The 19,439-nt window shown below is 37.8% G+C and overlaps 1 protein-coding gene across 1 annotated transcript in view; it reads right to left on the bottom strand.

Moving 5' to 3' along the window:
* LOC107283086 (ADP-ribose glycohydrolase MACROD2-like) overlaps nt 1-16,043 on the bottom strand; it is a 97,010-nt gene extending 80,967 nt beyond the window's left edge. Inside the window, exons 1-2 of the mRNA XM_015810938.1 lie at nt 15,965-16,043; nt 11,455-11,538 (exon numbers count right to left, since the gene is read on the bottom strand). Of these exons, the coding sequence (XP_015666424.1) occupies nt 11,455-11,538; nt 15,965-16,043 (163 nt within the window). The remainder of the gene's footprint in view (nt 1-11,454; nt 11,539-15,964) is intronic.
* Nucleotides 16,044-19,439: the final 3,396 nt, after the last annotated feature.

A 19,439-nucleotide genomic window follows, 5' to 3' on the forward strand; every position in this document is an offset into this window, starting at 1 on the left:
TATTTTTTCTGAATATAATCAATCCATCTTCTCCAAACCAAAATATATTTTCCTTGAGATTGATCCTTCAAATAAGCGGAAATTTTTGCCATTTCTGCTAAATTAGACACCTTAATTCTCCATTCTTCCATAGTAGGCAAAGAATTTTTCTTCCAATATTGCGCTACCAGTAATCTTGCAGCTGTTATAAGATTCAATGTATTTTCTCACTACTGTTCTGGAGTTGCATTGAGTATTAAAGGAGGCAAGGCTCAATGTTTGCTAAAGTAGAAAGATGAAAGATGAAACAGCGGATGCAAAAATTAGCAAAAAGCAAAAGATAATCTGCAGAGTCCCTTGGTGCTCTGTGAGCTTGGTTGTTGTTTTTGTTTTGTTTTGTTTTTTGGCAGATATTTCATTATTCAGGTATATAACATTTTCAGTGCTAGAAAAGAATGTTCCTTGCTTTCTCTCTACATACAGTAGTTTGACCATCAGAGTTAGTTGGGGTGTTGCTTGATAGTTTGTCTGAGATGTAGTTCTTTGGTTAGAGGGTTGTTTACTGTTTGATTGTTTGTCTCGTGTTAATGCTGGTGTTAATCCCTGTTTATCTGGGTATTGATTGTTGGCAAAGAGGTGTTCTGGTATTTTTGTTTCCTTTTTAGCTTTTGTATTGTCTAAATGTGGTTTATTTCTATGTGCCTGATGAGAGTTGATTTGTCCAAATGCCAAACTTCCCAAAATTTCTTAGGCTTCATCTAGGATGTTCACAGTTTTACCATTGAAACTATGGTTTAGTCTGTCCATGTATTGTGAAATTAAGGAGTTTTCATCATGACTTCTGATTGCTAGTTGGGGTTCATGGATGCACTCTGCTGGTCTTCCGCTTGTCTGTCCCACATAATGGCTGTTGCAGTCTTTATGTTGTAAATGACTCCTGCTTTTCTTCTTAGGTTACTGGGTCTTTTAGTAATCTCGCAGCTATAACAGGAGACAGAGTTTCAGCATTTACTACTTTCACTGGAACAGCTCTCCAGAGAATGCTTTGCCACATCACTTTCCAATCTCATTATAACCCCAAAAAGCCAAAAATGTTAGCTGTATGCTATTTGGCTTTTTTTTTTTTTCATTTATTGCCTAGCTTTAAGAAATGCTGGAATGTTTCCCGACTCTGTCAGCTGTGGATGTTATGCCCTTCTGTGCAAACAGTATATGGAAAGAAGGCAGAACACTTACTATAGTAGATTCGTATAACTCTTGTGTTTGTGTGCTTCTTTATAAAAGTGCATAAACAATCAGTGGCTAGGATTCTTTATTAAGAAAGTCCTGGTTGAGAAAAGAACTTGTGGCTAATCCAAAAAAGACCCAGCAGGAGCTCCTCCATAACAGACAAAGAAGAAAATAATAAATGAAGCAACGTAGTCATTCCATATGTTGCAGGAATATCGGAAAAGCTCAGGAGGATCTTTAGCCAACACAACATATGTGCATAGTTCAAACCCAAGAACACACTAAGGCAGAAGTTCGTCCACCCCAAGGATAAAACACCCAGACACAAACTGAGCAACGTGGTATATGCAGTACAGTGCAGTGAGTCATGTGCAGATCTGTACATTGGGAAAACAAAACAACCACTTCATAAATGCATGGCACAACATAAGAGAACAAACCCATCAGGACAAGATTCAGCAGTCCATCTGCATTTAAAAGACAAAGGCCACTTTTTTGAAGACACACACATTTTGGACAGAAAGGACCGCTGGTTTGAAAGAGGGGTCAAAGAGGCCATCTATGTCAAAATTGAACACCCTTCTCTCAACAGAGGCAGAAGGATACGACATCATTTCTCTCCAGTCTACAACACAGTCCTTTCAGCAGTTCCAAGAAGGCACTACTCAGGTGACCCAGATGACACAGATAAACCTCTAGGTAGCCTCAATGACCCTCTAAAAGAAAGTAAATGTCCAGTTGTCTGCAAGGAGTATAAATCCTTCCATTCCCCACCATCTAGTCAGAGCTGAAGAAGCTTTTTAGATGAGAAACAAAATATCTTCAAAGAAAAACAAGAAAGTCCAGTTGCCTCGTGAAACAGCATCTTTGGGTTCACTAAACTTAACAAAGATCTAAGCCATTTTGTTCAGCACTTGGGTGCTTATCCTTGGTGCACTGCAGGAGGCAAACTAGCTTACACCAGGTAACTAGCAGTGCTTGGGTTACTGGCTCTTCCGGGCTCCTTCACCGGTCTCATCTTGCCTCGCCTTGTGTTGTGCTGCCTCGGGTCTGGCCAGATCTAGCACCAGCTTCTGTTCTCTGAACACATAAACACAGCTAGGTTTTTCCCACTGAAGTGGTGCCTATTTATCTACTTGCAATATTGCATGCTTTCAAACTGCTCAGTGGGCAGGAGCCATGGAGCGAGCAGTGTCTCGTGGAGCCAGGCTCAAGCTCCTAGAGCAGTGGTTCTCAACCTGTGGGTCGGGACCCCATTTGGGGTCGATCGACCATTTCACGGGGGTCGCCAAGCAAGGCTGTCCGCCATTTTTTTGTCCGCCATTTTTTTGTCCGCCATTTTTTCCCCTTTTCCGGCGGGTGCCTTACCTCCCTTGGGCTGGGCCAGCTGGTGGTCGGCCTGCTCCGTCTCTGCCGCTTGCCAGCTACGCCTCGGCCGGCGCAGGGGGCGGAACCACACATGCGTGGCGCTCCCAGGCAGGGAAAGTCCTCGACTTACGACCGGTTGGGTAGTCCTCGACTTATGACCGGTTTAGTCCTCGACTTACGACCGGTTTAGTCCTCGACTTACGACCTGTTTAGTCCTCGACTTACGACTGGTTGGGGTTGCGGCATTAAAAAGGTTGAGAACCACTGCCCTAGAGTGCAGACCATTTCTGGCCTGGCAGTTCCAGCATCATTAAACCCGCTGTGCCACCGTGTCCCTCTAAAAACCTGTTCCATGTTTTGGATCTCTCCAGAAATTGAATAGGCAACATGATGCTTGCAGAACCAACATACTCTTAGATATCTTCTTTGTGGCCCATCAAGCTTTGTTCCACTTGATTTTTCTGTTTTAATTTTTAATTTCATTTTTAAATTCTCTAAATAACAAGAAGAAATTGGCCAAAACTCAAATTAGAGTACTATTGCAGTAGATAGGCACAGTAGATAGTATCCTGGAAAGCTATTTCACCTTTCATGTGATTTATGAATACAGGCAGTCCTCAACTTAAGACCACAATTTATGTTGCTGTTAAGTGAGGCTTGCCTAATTTTAAGACTTTTCTTGCCACGTTTGTTAAGTGAATCACTGCAGTTGTTAAATTAGTAACTCGGTTGTTAAGTGAATCTGGTTTCTCCATTGACTTTGCTTGTCAGAACGTCACAAAAGGGGATCACATGACCCCGGGACACTTCCACTGTCATAAATGTGAGTCAGTTGTCAAGCATCCGAGTGTAAATCATGTGACCATGGGGATATTGCAATGGTCATAAGTGTGAAAAATGGTCGTAAGTCACTTTTTCAGTGCCATTGTAACTTTGAATGGTCACCAAGTGAACCATTGTAAGTTGAGGACTACCTTGATGTATGTCAATGTATGATAAACCTTTTTGTGGGGGTAACATGTTCTCAAAATTTTAGAGGTGCCCTTGGCCCCAAGCCGGGGGAGGGGGGAATCAGCAAAAATTCCATCTCCCCCATTTCAGTCACAAATTATATTGGATCGCAATTTCTTCTGGAAGAAACAAAAACCGCAAACAGCCTCTTATTCATACAAGAAGTCCTCTGGGTACAGCCCCTTTTAAAAGCATCTTTAAAAAGCATCTTTTTATCTTCCTAAAAACTAAAAATAGAAATCCTCCACTTGTGAGAGACACTGTCATACAGGGTTTGGAGCGTATTTATTATTATTATTATGGAATTTATTATCATTGTTATGGAGATATATATATGCATCATATGCCACGAAGGGAACAGAATTATCAAAATTTGGATTTTTTTTTTAGGGGGGGGCTGGGTTTGCTTCCAGTAATATTGGTGAGAGAGAAAAGGAGGGAGGAAGAGAAAAGGAAAATATACTTAAATGCCTATCTTCAGCATCCCCGCCTGCTGCACTGATTATACCATTGTTCACACCAAGGTTGTGGAAGCTATTTTTGAGATTAACACAGTGCTGCTCGTAATTGGAAGACAGTTCTTTTTATGTGCCTCAGATTAGTAAAACCCTGCTGTTTGCACACAGTTTTTCCAGTCCGTATATGGAATGGCAAAGAGAGGCTGAGGTCAGTAAAAGATGAAATTAAAATTAAGTCTGGTAAAAAGAAAAACTATCATCACCATCATCATCATCATCATCATCATCATCATCATCATCATCATCATCACAAACAGCATGGCAATCCAAGTGTAGACAGTATAATTTAAAGCAGTGGCTGTGTTAAAATTTCATAAAGCATGTCTATCACTGGCAAATCTCTGTACAGCACAATTATGGAGCTTGTGGGGTTATTGGTTATTCAGGTAATGGATAGAAATGTGTGATGAATTCCTTGATAGATATGTATCCTGGAAGTACCTTGGGTTGTCACTTTATATGAGCATCTTCTGACAACATTCTATTAGTCACTTTGGAAAACTGTAACTTTGCTCCTTATTTTATTTCTACAAAAGAGGAAGGGGGGGCAGGAATATTAAAGCTAAAATTCTTCATATTGAATGCATCTCATGGCTCACAGACGTGCGGATCTATCCATGCAAATGCATTTATATAGATATCCCTTTTAAAGCTCATTCAAATTAGAAACATGTATTCAAACAAAACGCTTCCTTCTTACTCCTCCCTCCCTCTCTTTGCTGTAGAGACAGCACTAAATCTTCTATGATAATTTTAATCCAGATGATATATTCTTTTCCATTGATTGTCTTTGTGGTTTAATATTGATTCCTATGTCTTCTGGCCTTGGATGTCATGAAATGGATATTAAATACTCCAATAAATAAATGTTAATAGCATAGAATCAGCTTAATTGTACCAAGTGTCTAAACACACAGAGCCGATTGAGATAATGCTGCCCTGCTAATTATATTTACAGCTGAGACGATGCCTAACAGATCCTTTCTCTGAGCAGCACCAAACCAAACAGGTGATGTGCTGTCTGAGTCTGCTATGAGTTTCTTCTCCACCATATTCACAAGCACAAGAGTCCTCCATTCAAGGGGAAAGGAGAGATGGTGGTACAAGTTAGAATTCTGAGGCCTGTTAAAAGTGCTCTGACTTTAGATGCCAGGAGATCTAATCATTTATTAGAGTTCTATTTTGTCTTCCCACATGCTATTCCTTGCTACCCTGGTTTACCTTTATAACTTTCAAAATTTCTTTCTGAACAAGGCAGTTATGGGGGAGGGGGGAGATACAGTGGTGGGATTCAGCCAGTTTGCACCACTTTGGCAGAACCGGTAGCTAATTTTTTGTTGCCCAGGCCCTGAATGAACTTCCGGAAGTGGCATCCACACAGAGAACCGGTTATTCACATATTTGAACCTCACCACTGGGGAGACAGTTACACGCCATTTAAAAAAAAAAATGTTCTAAAAATACAAATGAGTGCATGTAGTGAGAACAGAGGGACTCTCTGCAATGAAGTTATACTGAACACTTGCACTTTGCTTTCCCATCTGCTAATTTCATTATTTGATTTTTGTTTTAGTTGTAAAATGTCAACTGGAACAGAAAGTCCAGTGGATACCTCCAATTATAACCACAAGCATATTGGCAGCCATGAGTACCACATCTTATTTTAGATCAGCTGAGGGTGGGAGTCAAAATATTTTTTTAAACCTTTGCTTCTGTTTATGTGATGTGTATAATAACCTATACATGGTTAAAATGTTTAAGCTATGTTTTCTAAAAGCATGCTGCAGATCAGGCAGCAAGTCATGAAATAGTGTTGGTGGTGGGGACATTAATTTCCTTACCTCAGTAGAGATGTAAGCATGGTTCTCGAATAAAATGCCTGACTTATCTTGTTCACAACATTCTTCAGAAGAAGACAGAATGAATTAGCTGTCTTTAATTTATTGCTAGCCAATTGAGAAGACCTTGTAGATAAAAAGTAAGAAGCAAAACAACTGTGTCATGATTAATATTAAGGGAAAGTAAAACTGTGTCTGATGAGATCCTTACCTTAGACTTCAAAACTTCAGGTTTTAATAAACAGTGGGTAAGGATTACTCCCCTGAGGCAGGAGAAGCTAATGGGGAAAGAACTCTAAGAGAGGCAGAAGTTCCTACTGATATTAAAAACAATACCACTTGGAAAAAATGTGAAAAATCAGTTAAAGAACCCAATGTGGCTAAATTAAGTTTAAACAAAATATACAAATGAAGAAGGATCTACGTTAGAGGGGGAATGGGGCCAGTTTACTAAGGAACAAGACTTAGAGGCACACTGGATTTATACCAATCATGCCAGGAAAATTAAGTTCAGAATGAGATATGATAGATGAAGGATATTAATTTTTCTTTTTGCAATTGTCTTTAAAAAAACACACTGAAAGAAACACATTTATCAGGAACTCACTGAAAATTGCAACCCCCCCCCCCAAAAAAAAACCCAGATTAACACAGAAAAAGCTGCTATTTCAGTTCAATCTTCTCTGAGAAGAGGAGAAACATTCCATCTGTCAGCTTTGAAGCGTAGGCTGAAAGAGCCTACTCACCTTGAATGAATTGACATCTTCAAGGCCAGACATATAGCATTCTAGGGTAGGGAATGGCGTGCTGATGGGCTGACAAAAACTGTATTCATAATCTTTGGAACATCCTGGATGAAGTACCAGATGACTGGAGGAAGCAAATGTCTTTATTTTCAAAAAAAAGATAAAGAAGGCTCCAGGAAACTATAGATCAGCCAGTCTGACAGTGTTAACTGGGAAGACTTTAGAGCAAGTCATAAAGCAAATAATTTGCAAGCATAATGCAGTGATTACTAGAATCGGCACAGATTTTTTTTTCAGTTTTAGATCAGGTAAGTTTCTTAGTAAATTCTGTGAATACAATGCACAACTCATATAGCATGATTTCATCAAAGGACTTGAAGTATCTCATGACTCTCCAATTAGCAAGCTAAAGTATAACTTAGATGGCACATCTATAAGAGAGATGAATTGTCAGCATGAAGCCGTCCATGGAAAATACTCATCAATGATTCCTTCATGAAGGTTTGATCTCCGGATTAATACATTGCAACATTTACATTAATGACACAGAAGACGAGATGGAGAAACGCTTATCACATCTGCAGATGACACAAACTGGATAGGATACCTAACTCTCTGGAAGACAGAACATTTAAAATGATCTTAGAATGTTAGAGAAGTGGACTGGAAAAAAACAGAATGAGATTTAATACAGACAAATGTGAAGTTCTTCATTTAGGAAAAATTAATTAAACGTAGGGATACAGGACAGGTAATACTTGGCTGGAGATAATATGTGTGAAAAGGACCTTGAAGTTGTAAATGCTTCACTACTTAAGTATGAATCAAGAGTGTGATGTGGCTGGTTAAAAAGGCAAATAGATTTTTATTTTTTGGGGGGGCTACATCAACAGAATGTGAGTTTCCAAGTCACAGGAAGACAATTCCACTATAAGTCTGCATTGGTGAGAGCCCACTTAATACTGTGCCCAGTTCTGCACAACATACTTTAAAAAGGATTTGGATAAAATAAAACAGGCTGAGAGAAAAGTAATGGGGCTAAACAAGAGATTAGGTCCTACCAGAGAGATTAAAGGCAAAAGTTAGCCTTAGAAAAACTCATTGAGAATATGAGAACATGATGTTCCATAGAAGATCAAGACTTATGTTCTAGCATTCCAAACTTCAGAACACAGAATAAAGTTATAAAGTAAGGAAGATTCCAAAGCGAATGTCATAAAATACTCCCAACAGTACAAGCACTTTCATATGATAATTCAATTGATTATCTATAGCAGGGGTCTCCAAACTTGGCAACTTTAAGACTTGTGGATTTCAACTCCCAGAATTCCCCAGCCAGCATGTGCTGGCTGGGGAATTCTGGGAGTTGAAGTCCACAAGTCTTAAAGTTGCCAAGTTTGGAGACCCCTGATCTATAGTGCTGATTAGCTCACCAATGTATGTATTTAAGCAAAGGCTAAATAGCCATAAGTCTGACATGTCTGCCCTGAGCACAGGTCTGGACATAAGGCTTTAGGTCCAGCTCTCATGATTCTGTGCTTCCCTGAATTCTTCTGCAGTCATAATATGATTTTTAGCCATTCTATGTGATAATATTCAACGCAGTTTCAAGAGAAGAAAGGCAAATTTAGAACCTGGTTATAATGTTTTAAGATAAATGGATACTGTCAAAAGAGAAAATAAAATATTAAACTCTAAACAGACTGTAGAAAATGAATTCCTGTAAGTATATATTTGCATTAAAAAGGGAATGCTTTGTGGCCACATTTGTTTCTTGGCACTTCCCAAGAGGCTCTTTCTGTGGTATTTTATCTTCATTTAAACTGTCCTTTTCAAGATATCTATAAAATTTACTTTATTGAAGAGAAAGGGGTTTGATTGAACGCTTTAAAAAATGTAAAAGGGAAAGGGAAAATAACGAGAAAAATCTAGCTTTTGGAATTCCCCCCCACACACAATTTTGATGAAGATATTGTGCATAGGTGCTGTTTAAGTACACTAGTAAATAAGGCTGAGATTAAACTTACATTTAATCCTCTCTGGGCATATTCTTTCAACATCTGTTCCTGATCATTGCAGGTTTTGTAATTTTGGGTTACAATAAGGATATTGGGAACAATAGTTTTATATTGTATTTTATTCTTGTTAGCCACCTAAAGTCACTTTGGTACAAAGGGTGGTCATATAGAGGAATGGATGGATGGATGCATAGATGGATGGGCAGCTTGGCAACTAGATATAGTTTTAAAAAGGCAAAAGTTCACTAAGATGTCTTATTCCCCCAGATATTTTAACAGAGGAGAAACCCCCAGAAGCATTCATCTCCATAAAAACAATAGAAATAATTGCAACATAATTGTCCATTGCTTTGTCAAACTTTGTATAGGTGTTGAGTAATGTTGCTTGAAACGATAGAATGAAACTGGCTCTCTATGAGAGCAGTAAAAATAACCTTCCGTCGGTATGTTTACATCTCTTTCTTCCTCAATAATATTTCACAAATTTCATGTTGAATATACAGTAAATGCTAAAAGGCAAAGAAGTCAATTCATGGCTAACCATGTTAAAGATGATTGGCTGATTTCTGTTTTCAGTGTTGATTAAAGTAACCCATCAATTACTTTTATTCCCTAACAACATGATACCTATAAATAGGGTATCTACCTAATAGGCTAAAGATACTGCAGTTAAATCATGTGTTTTGGATAGCATGTGCCAAGCAGAACACATGTATGGTGTTCCATGGTGTCTTATTCATTATAGACAGATGAACACTCCAAATATATTGAACTCTGAAGGCCTCTTTCACCTAGAATCCTCTAAGATCATAGGCTACAGATTTCATCATTTCACCCAGTAAGCATGGCTCATGGCCATGTTATCAGTGATTGTAGTCCTTGCATCATTAAGATAAGAAGGTTGGGGGAGATTGCCAGTCACAAATTTTACCAAGCTGTTTATGAAAAATAAAATGTCTTTCATTTAATGTAATGTATGACAGTGCTTTAATGCAAGATACCTAGTATTACAATACTTAATACATCTCACCTAAACTTAAGGAAATGGCCCAGTACTCTACAAAATGAGAGAGAATGGGGTGGGGGTGTTAATCATAATGATTTAAATGAGTAATTGTGCAGATTGTATAATGTAGATATATAGAAACTATATAAATCCCCAGTCTTAAATAGTAGAGGTTCACATTTTAAATATGTCAACATTTTTCTCTCTTATAAAACAAGTTCAAGCATGTCACACTCCAACGTAAGAGCATTTCTCCAAAATCACCTTTCCTCAGAAATAACTTTTGAAAGCAAACACTCTTTGTCAACTTCAATAAGCCTTGGTGGAGGATATACAGGAAATTTTATTTTCTGGTTTTACTATGAATTTTATTTGACTATAAGCCTCTGTAGCTTTAACCAAGAACTTAAGAAATGCTTAAAGATTTAGTATAACAATATCTGGAAAGCACAAGTCAATGGATTTTGCCAAATTTTATATTCAGCAATTCAATTTTTGGATAACAGTGCTCGCATTCAAATGTAACACCTAACTATAATTTTATTCTGGTTACATTCACATGTAACACCAAAGCATAATCTCGCTCCCTCCTGCCTCTTTCCCTCTCAGTTGATTGGCAGGATTCATCTCTGCTAATGCCCTGATTTGACATTTAACATAATAACAGAGTTGGAAGGGACCTTGGAGATCTTCTAGTCCAACCCTCTACTCAAACAGGAGACCCTACACCATTTCAGATAAATGGTTGTCCAATCTCTTCTTAAAAACCTCCAGTGTTGGAGCACCCACAGCTTCTGAAGGCAAGCTGTTCCACTGATTAATTGTTCTAACTGTCAAGAAATTTCTCCTTAGTTCTAGGTTGCTTCTCTCCTTGATTAGTTTCCATCCCTTGCTTCTTGTCCTGCCCTCAGGTGCTTTGGAGAATAGCTTGACTCCCTCTTCTCTGTAGCAACCCCTGAGATATTGGAACACTGCTCTCATGTCACCCCTAGTCCTTCTCTTCATTAAACTAGACATACCCAATTCTTGCATATCCTACTTCATATACAGTGGGAATTACAATCAACAATAAATTGTTTGAAAACAAATTTGGGTTAATATTGGCTTTTTCAGTAGCTAATGTGATATTTTCTTAAGCAATTGTTCTTGGCTTGCATATTATACCAGTCAGGAATTTTCTTGTCATTTTCTGATTTTTTGCCTCTTCTGGTCATATGGATGAAAAGGCGAGATGACACCAAAGCTTAACATGGGATGTTTTCTGTTCATGCATGCAGTGCTAATCCATGCAACATGCAAATGCACCCAACACCATTCTTACTAAAGATTCACTAGAGCCATCACCAAAAATAATTCTATTTTGAAATTGTGGTATGTTCTGCATAACTGGTTATTTTCTATGTCCTACAACTGAAACCCATACATTTGGTTTTTGAAGCTACTTCATTCCAAAGAATACTTTAACATTTGTGAACATTTTTCATACTAGAAAATATTGTATTTCACCATTACACAACCAGGGGGCAACATTATAGGTAGGAAGATTAGAAAATATCTTACTTTGCTTGCAAAGCCAGGGCCCAATTGCACCTGAGCTTGTAAATATGAGCACTCTAGAAATAATGTCTAATAGGCTTACGAATATATAATTGAATAATGAAGGAGATCTTACCATCCAGAATTTAAAACAACAACAACAACAACAGATGAGTGATTGTTGAGGGGTTGATTCCTACCTACCCTCATTATCATCCTCCAGATTCTCAGACAGTTTGGCTTTGCGTTTCACGGGTGAAGGAGAGCGGCTTTTCTTCTCAGCTCCCTCTGCAATGCAAAAAAGGTCAGAAAGAGATGTTCATTCTCAAAGGCTGAGATTATAATGCTTGAAGTTGGATGATGATGAACATTATTACAGTTACGAAACAGGAATGTGTAAGGTATTGGAAAAATAAATTGACTGCACCTCCATTTTGCCCTGGGAGAAAAATCACTATACTTTCAAGCTTTGTGAAGATTGATTTTTGCCTCCTGTGCTATTATCACAGCTAGGAAGAGCCCTAGGCTGGTCCAGAATGCCATATTTCAAAAGTTATTAAGCTGCACATATCAATAATTATATTCTCTCTTACTTTTAATCTAGGTTATACCTGTGCCATTGGATTATTACATACGGTTTACAGTAATTACTTTATAAACTATGGACTTTATTTGCTAAGTACTGTGAAACAGATTCTATCTTAAATGTATAATAGTGCTGTCTGAATGCACAGTTTCAAAAACTCAAAAACTTCAGCAGATTATAGATGAGGGACAGTGACCTCAGTCTGTTCAGTACAGAGGGCAGGAATATAGAACCAGTTTATGGGGTATAGTCTAACTACCTATTTTTTTTGTAAAATATTGATAAAAGAAAAGGCTATTTTCCCAGCTGATAGTGAGAAATCAATAATCTTGGACAGATTTGTAACTCATCAGAATTGAGTTATGTCAAACTCTGCTGGACACTAGAATAAAAGTGAAGATAATAAATATACTGCATACATATTACAATAGATTAATGAACAATTTAATTAACACTCACCTGACTCTGATAGTACAAAATCTAGATAGATGATAGATAGATAGATAGATAGATAGATAGATAGATAGATAGACAGACAGACAGACAGACAGACAGACAGACAGACAGACAGACAGACAGACAGACAGACAGACAGACATAGATGATTACAGCAAACGTAAAAAATGATGATTAAGATTCATGTTCTACAGTAGAAAAATGAAGCATACATTATCCCTGTTACTTAAAATGTAGATAATATAAAATGATATCATGCTAGAGAACGCAATGCAATGTATTGTAACCCCAATTGACTGTGGTAAGATTAATGTTCAAATAAATATGCATAGGATTACACAGTGAGAAATAATGTTTGGATTAAGAGAAAACAAAAAAACAGTTAAGAGAGATGGAGATGGAGATAGAGATGGAGAGAGCTGAAGAGAGATGGAGAGACAGAGAAAGAGAATACAGGTGGAAGAGAACCATAGGTGTTTCATGGTTAACAAATCTACAGGTCTCTGCAAAATATTGATCTTATTAATAGGTAACAAAAGAAATGATAGAATATATGGAATCATCCTAGCAGGTTACAAGTTGTTTCAAAAATTAAAAATCTATCCAGTATAGTCATATATTTTCATGTATAATATTAACAGATGCTTCCCAAATTTTTGACTTCAGTACACAGTGCACTTCATAGGTAAACAAATTAAAGTAATTAAATTAAGGGAACTTTAACTTCAGAGTAATTATTATTAGGAGTGAGTTGTAAAATGTATTATTTATGATGGGAATGGGAAACTCATTTATCACTAACTCCAGTTAGTGAAATTAAAAGAGGCCCTATTTGGAGTGCCAGTGTCACCTATCTTGCCACAATAGGTGCTTATTTTATGTATTTTGGGCATCATTACTGTTATAAAACTGAAAGTGACCTAGATCTCTTAGAGTCTTTGACTCTGCTTGGTCCTCATATTAAGCAGTCAGAAACTTGGCTCTCTTTGGTGGTTTATTTTTTTCGGAAATGATCTTTAATCTTGGGTTCATGGTTCCGAAGTGGAAGAATTGAAAAGGGAATCTACCTTCCCTATGAAATTTGATCAGGAGACTGGGCCACCTCAAAGAGGATAAAGCCAAAAAAGCCACAGTGGTAATGATGACCACAGGAGGCTATGGCTTCATTGATATGTGCTTTGGTTGTTCACATTTAGATTATTCCAGTAGTTTTCAGGCAGCTGTTTCAGTTCCTCCTTCCTTCCCCTTTTCTGCACCTTCTATGTTATTCCCAACTTTTGCTGACATGAATACAAAGGAGTACAATTCAAAAGGCTTTACTTGGATTGATCACCAGCAGCAGCAGTGGACAAGGCATGCGTGCAGATGCATACATAGCTCAAGCAAATTGGCAAATTTACAGGCAAATTCCTAATAAGCAAAGTTCAAAGCATCAGGCAGAAGTCTTGCCAGGATAGAGTAGTAGCACCATTGTTAGATCACCCAGTGGGTCTGTGTCTAAAAGAATAGTTTCCATCAATAGTATGTCTGGTAATTGGAGCAGATGTTCCCAGTGAGGGATTGTTTGCTAGCAATGGCTCTGAAACAGGGCTTCTATATCAGATGCAAGAAATCACCAGCAGGAACATGTTTGCCTTGCAAGGAGCTATGCAAACCTTTGCTCAGCCCTAAGTGCCTTAAGAATGAAAGGATCAGACCCCTGTATCAGATCACTCAGCTTCTGCTTCTTTCCAACTGCTCCTCAGGCACTGCAGTCACATCAGTCTCGCTGATCTCCGATGTAGACACAGGGTTCTCTGAAGTGGCCTCCTCCTTGTGAGATCCTCAGAGTCAGAGGTTGGCCCTGACTCAGGCTCCCTGTTTGAATCAGAGCTCATTTCAAACTATCAGTAGTTGTGTTCAGAGCCCTCCAACCACCCTCTAGTATCCACTCTTGTTTCTTCTTACAGTCCGGAGGGTTCCTTTCCCTCCTCTGAACAGGGTTTTCTCTCAGTCCTCAGGCTGCCAGAGACTTCTGCACTTTGGAATGGGCTCTTTCCTTCCATTGCCCTCTCTGAAAATTTGACTAGTGCTTTTTCTTATTCGACGAGTGGGTTAACGTGGGGCCTGATTGTTTGACTAGTGGTTAATGAAGGGCCTGGTGAGCTTTGGGGCCAGAATATTATACCATCCTTTCATCATTACAATTGATATTGTTTATGCTTACTCTGTATAATTCATTATAGATCAATTAATATTAATGTTAATTAACATATGCATTAATTATAGATGTGTGTGCATCTATAACATATGCACTATTTCAGTGTTGTACGGCATTCCTTTAAAATTGAGATCCGAAAGTTAGTTTTATGGATTGGTTGTTAAACTAATTTAGCTGGATAGAAATTTGTAGCAATTGTTCTTTGTTCTTTATCTGTATTGTGACTTGAGTAATAATTAATGATAACTTGGTATCCTATAACTTTTCAAAAATATATCAAACATAGATTTTATACTTTTGTGTAAGGTTTGATGTAACACTTCATTTCAATAATATGGAACAGGTCATACACACACACACACAAACTGTTGCAGTTTCTGGAAAAATACTCCTGATTTTTATTTATAACTGGGTCAAGGTAGAGCTTTTTCTGAACAAAGTCTTTAATACTCATATTGCTGTAAATTAAAAGATATAAAAGTTTGCTCAGACCACGTAAATAAATTCAGGGCAGATTAATACTGAAGTGTTACAATGATCTAAATATGTAACTGTGCATTTTTACAGCAAGTCAGTATGAGGTTACAGTCTGAGACAGACTGTACTTTCTTGAGAACATATCCAAAGGACTTTTTTTTTGAATACATACGCATAATATTGCACTGCAATATGAGATTAGCTGCTGTATCATTATTTATTTTTAAATAGTCAGACAAAAAGGCAGAAACTCTGCACATCCAGTTTCTGTCATGCACCATTAAATCACATCATGTAGAGTAGAGAAAAATCTTACAAGGTGCATAATGCACAAAATCTTACTATTCTAACAACGCAGCATGACATAAACAGACAGAATACCCTTTAGATACCGAATTATTAAAGCCAGTAGGCTAGTTTTAACTACATCAGCCTGTTGGTTCAAGCCAGATCAGCAAGATTGCATGAAAAATGATACAGTCAAAAAGTATCACAATATATGCTTACAGCAGTTAGAAAACCAAAGATGTCAACGGAATAAATATTGAATGCAATTCTGATCCATTTAATTCAGTGGGAAATGTGTTATAGATGTCCACAAAACTGGAGCTTTATTCAAGATTTATAATAATTGACTTTACTATACATAAATAATGAAAATAACATGTGACTGTTATTTTACAATACTTTCCTCTTCGTCCAACTAATTTTAACAACTTTCTGAACTCGGTGGCTGCTCTCGCAAATGGTTTTATGATGATCATAAATGTCCTGCCGTTCATTTTAGAGAGGAAAATCTGGATGTTCAGCCATGTAGGTATAGTTTATGAAGGCAGTAAGATATGTGTCTTCCTGGGAGGCACAGAAAAGTAAAACAGAAGGCATTTATCACAATGCCTGTATCTGTTAATTCCACCTTAGTATTCTTTCCTAACTATTTCAAGAGCTTCATAAAAATCTAACAAAGATATTTTCTCCTCATCTTACTTACTCACTGACTTCAAACAACTCTGATGTGGGAATCTGAAATTTCTTCATAGCATCACAGATGTCTTTGAATTGGAACACTGCCATCTCTTTGAAAGGTAGTTGCTTGAAAAATGGGCTAGAAATATGTACTTCTGGAAGACCATTTTTAGAGGCTATTAGGGAAGGATGAGTAGGGACTGCAGGAGAGCCAAGATAATAATTCATAAAGATGGACTACAACTACAGCTTCCATCTGCTAATGTCATGACCCACAAATGAAATTAACTGGAAGTGCACAAATGATAGGAAGTGGTTAATTGCAGTCACAACCTTAACTATTACTTCCTTGTCCCTTCAAAGACTAAGCAGAGAAGGTGTTCTTCCAAACTGAAGAACAGGGTGGCATTCAGTACGGAACTCCTCCGTGCTGAATTACAGAGTATATGATAGGCATATTAGCTTTGGCAGTGGCTGTGATTAATGGTGAATCAAATTTTCCCAAATCTCATTTCAAAGTACTTTATACAAATTCATCATTTCTCAGAAAAGAGATATTACAGTATACTAATTATGTTGCTGTATTTTTGCTGAGTTTGATCCATCTTCTTTCCTGCTGATGAGAACATTCTCTGAGTGGACCTGGATACAGAACACTCTCATGGAGGCATACAGCAAAGGTCAGAAGCAACCTTTGTTAGTTTTCACTCTGTCCCCCAGTTCTCAGTGCCAACTCCTTCCCTCCTTCCTTCCCTCCCTCCCTCCCTCCCTCCCTATGCTTGATTGGACCTATCAATTTTACAAGAGAGGAATATTCTATACCAGTATTTCTCAGTCCTTCCACCATCCAGATATATGAAATTCAAGTCCCAGAAGACCCCAGCAAGCACAGGGTTTTCTGTTTTTTGTTTTGCTAAAGATTCTAGAAATTGAAGTCTACACAGCTGAAAGTTCTCAAAGATAGGAAGAACTTGTCTATGTGCATTAATTATGGATGTTAGGTGTGTAGTTAAAAATCTGTTCTGATCTGTTTGAAGGATGATGGATTTCTTTTTTAAAAAGTTTCAGTAGTTTTGATTTAATTAAAATAATACTAATTTGAATATAGTAACGCTAAGGTGAATAACACGTAGGGATATTTGCTCTAGACTGGTAATAATTGCTGTAATATTGGGAGCATTTGTAGGGATATGTCATTCATGTGCATGCACTGGAATCAATGCATCTGCAAACAGCTTCAGAACAGGGAACTACAAAGAACTGCAGATGGCTGTTGAAAAGTAGCATTGTTATGTGGCACATAATTTGATTTAAGAAGGATTTGAAGTTGGGCTTTGAAGGGCTATTTGGATGTGGACACATACATATTCAAATAGTTAAAGAAAGGAAAGTCCACTATGCCTGCCAAAAATATTCCATCTACTATGGAAACTCCCAATTTACATTTATTTTGAGATTAAACCAAGAACACTTACCAGTTATTACATCTGGTAAGCCCAACACAAAGAGACAGGATCAGGGAAGCAAGACTGCAGTGAGGTGTCTTTCATGCTAATCTGGAGTAAATTCAGAATCTTGGAAATTGTACGAGTTTCAATTCCCAGTTTCATTTATAGTGAGTTATTTAAGGTGATGTTTCTTTGAATGATTGGAAACATTTCTTCCAGGTTGCTCACTACTTTGCCCAATGCTATGTTTGAGATAAGCTATCAACTGAGTTGCCTAGTACATCTCAATTGTTTATGTCAACTTTGTTGTGCTTTCTCATTTTCTAAACAGTCCCTCACAAAATTATCCATACGGTGCCCTAGCACAGCCTTGACTTTTCCATATGCCCTGGAGGAGGCAGGGAGGGTGAGACACAAAGAGAGAAACAGAGGGGGGGAAAAAACCCCTCTTCCAGTTGTCAAAGCAGTCCTGGATACCATCACCAGGAGGTATAATACACAGGAGTTCAGTCCCCTCCTTACAGTGCTTCCTGTTTAGATGCTCAGGTGCTCATTTAACCTCTTACCAAAGTTCATTCTTAAAAGATTGTGAACCCCTTCCAACAGGTGCCTTATGTCTAGTCGCTCCAGCTTAGAGAGTGTCTGATGTCACTGTGAGAGATGACATGCCTGTGGCAAGCCTTGACCCTTGGCTAATAGAAGGAGAACAGATGCAGAGCCAAACATTCCAGTCTAATGGGTTCATTTTGCATGGACTTGTAGCCTAGCCTAATTGGAAGTAGTGGGATTTCAAAGGCTGAAAGAGCAGTGGAAACATGAGCGTCTTCTGTTTACATACTGAAATGGTTAAACTCTTTCCTTTTAAATTTGTAACCTGAACTGTAAGCCAAAAGCAGGTCCCTGTTCCTCATCTGTAGAATTTACTTAGCATGTGATTTGATTTATCTACTGTATACATTTCATATATGCAGAGAAGTCCATAAGAGATGCGATCAGGATAAAGGCTTTTCCTGGATTTTTGAAAGGAAAATATCAGTAGGAGTGCAAAGATAAATATTTAATTTAGGCATTTTTTTTGTACACAGTCACACACACACCTACTCCCATATTTTTGTAGGTGGACCTAACCAGCAGCCAGAATTCATAAAAAGAAAAAAGAAGCCTGAATCTGCCTTTGAAACCATGTAGATGAAAATCTATCGACAGAAGTAAACATAAAGCCATTACTTACTTCTATTTTCTGCAGTGTATGTGTCAATAATATGAAGGATGGTGAGCATAACATAAACAGCATTATTTATGAAAATTATAAAAGATACATTTACTTATTAGTATAAAGTAAGACTAATCATAAAGGTCTCTACACCTTTTTCATGACACCATTGCTGTCACGAAAAAGCAACAAATTGCTAGTTGTTTCATTTATTTTTTTTATTTTATTTTTGATGACAGAAGGGGTAGGATGGACTTTAATGGCAAGGACCTTCAGGATATCGTTCATTCAGCTATGTGTTAAATACCCTGTTCCAAGTAGCTCTGTTTTTATAGCAAAACAATGAAACAGATTAGCAACAACAATAACATCAAAGAGCACCAATAAAACAGCCTTGTCCAATATGAAAAACAAAATATAGTTTGCATTCTCTCTGAGGAGCCAATGGAGAAAAACCATCCCAGATTTCAGAAGTGGCAGAAATTTGGGATCATTGAGGCAAAGTGCCAATTTCTTTTTGAGATTTTCCTCATCTGGCCATCATGAGGGCATTACACCTAGTCTAGACCACTATTGTTCATCCTTGGCAAGAGATATGGACTTCAACTTCCAGAATTCTCCCTCCACCTGGCTGGGTAATTCTGGGAGTTGAAGTCCACATCTCTCAAAGTTGTCAAAGTCAAGAAACACTATTCTAGGCCAACTGAAATCTCAGGTACATTTCAAAAGTAGCTTCCTGCAAAACACACTGCAACAGTACTATTATAATTTCATTAAACCATTTTCTTTCTGTGGGTTGTTTTTTACTGAATAGTTTCTTGAATTTACCTTGGTTTTGTTGCG

Source organism: Protobothrops mucrosquamatus, unplaced genomic scaffold (genome assembly GCF_001527695.2).
Source record: "Protobothrops mucrosquamatus isolate PMUCROS unplaced genomic scaffold, P.Mucros_1.0 scaffold_45, whole genome shotgun sequence".
In the NCBI taxonomy this organism is placed as follows: Eukaryota; Metazoa; Chordata; class Lepidosauria; order Squamata; family Viperidae; genus Protobothrops; species Protobothrops mucrosquamatus.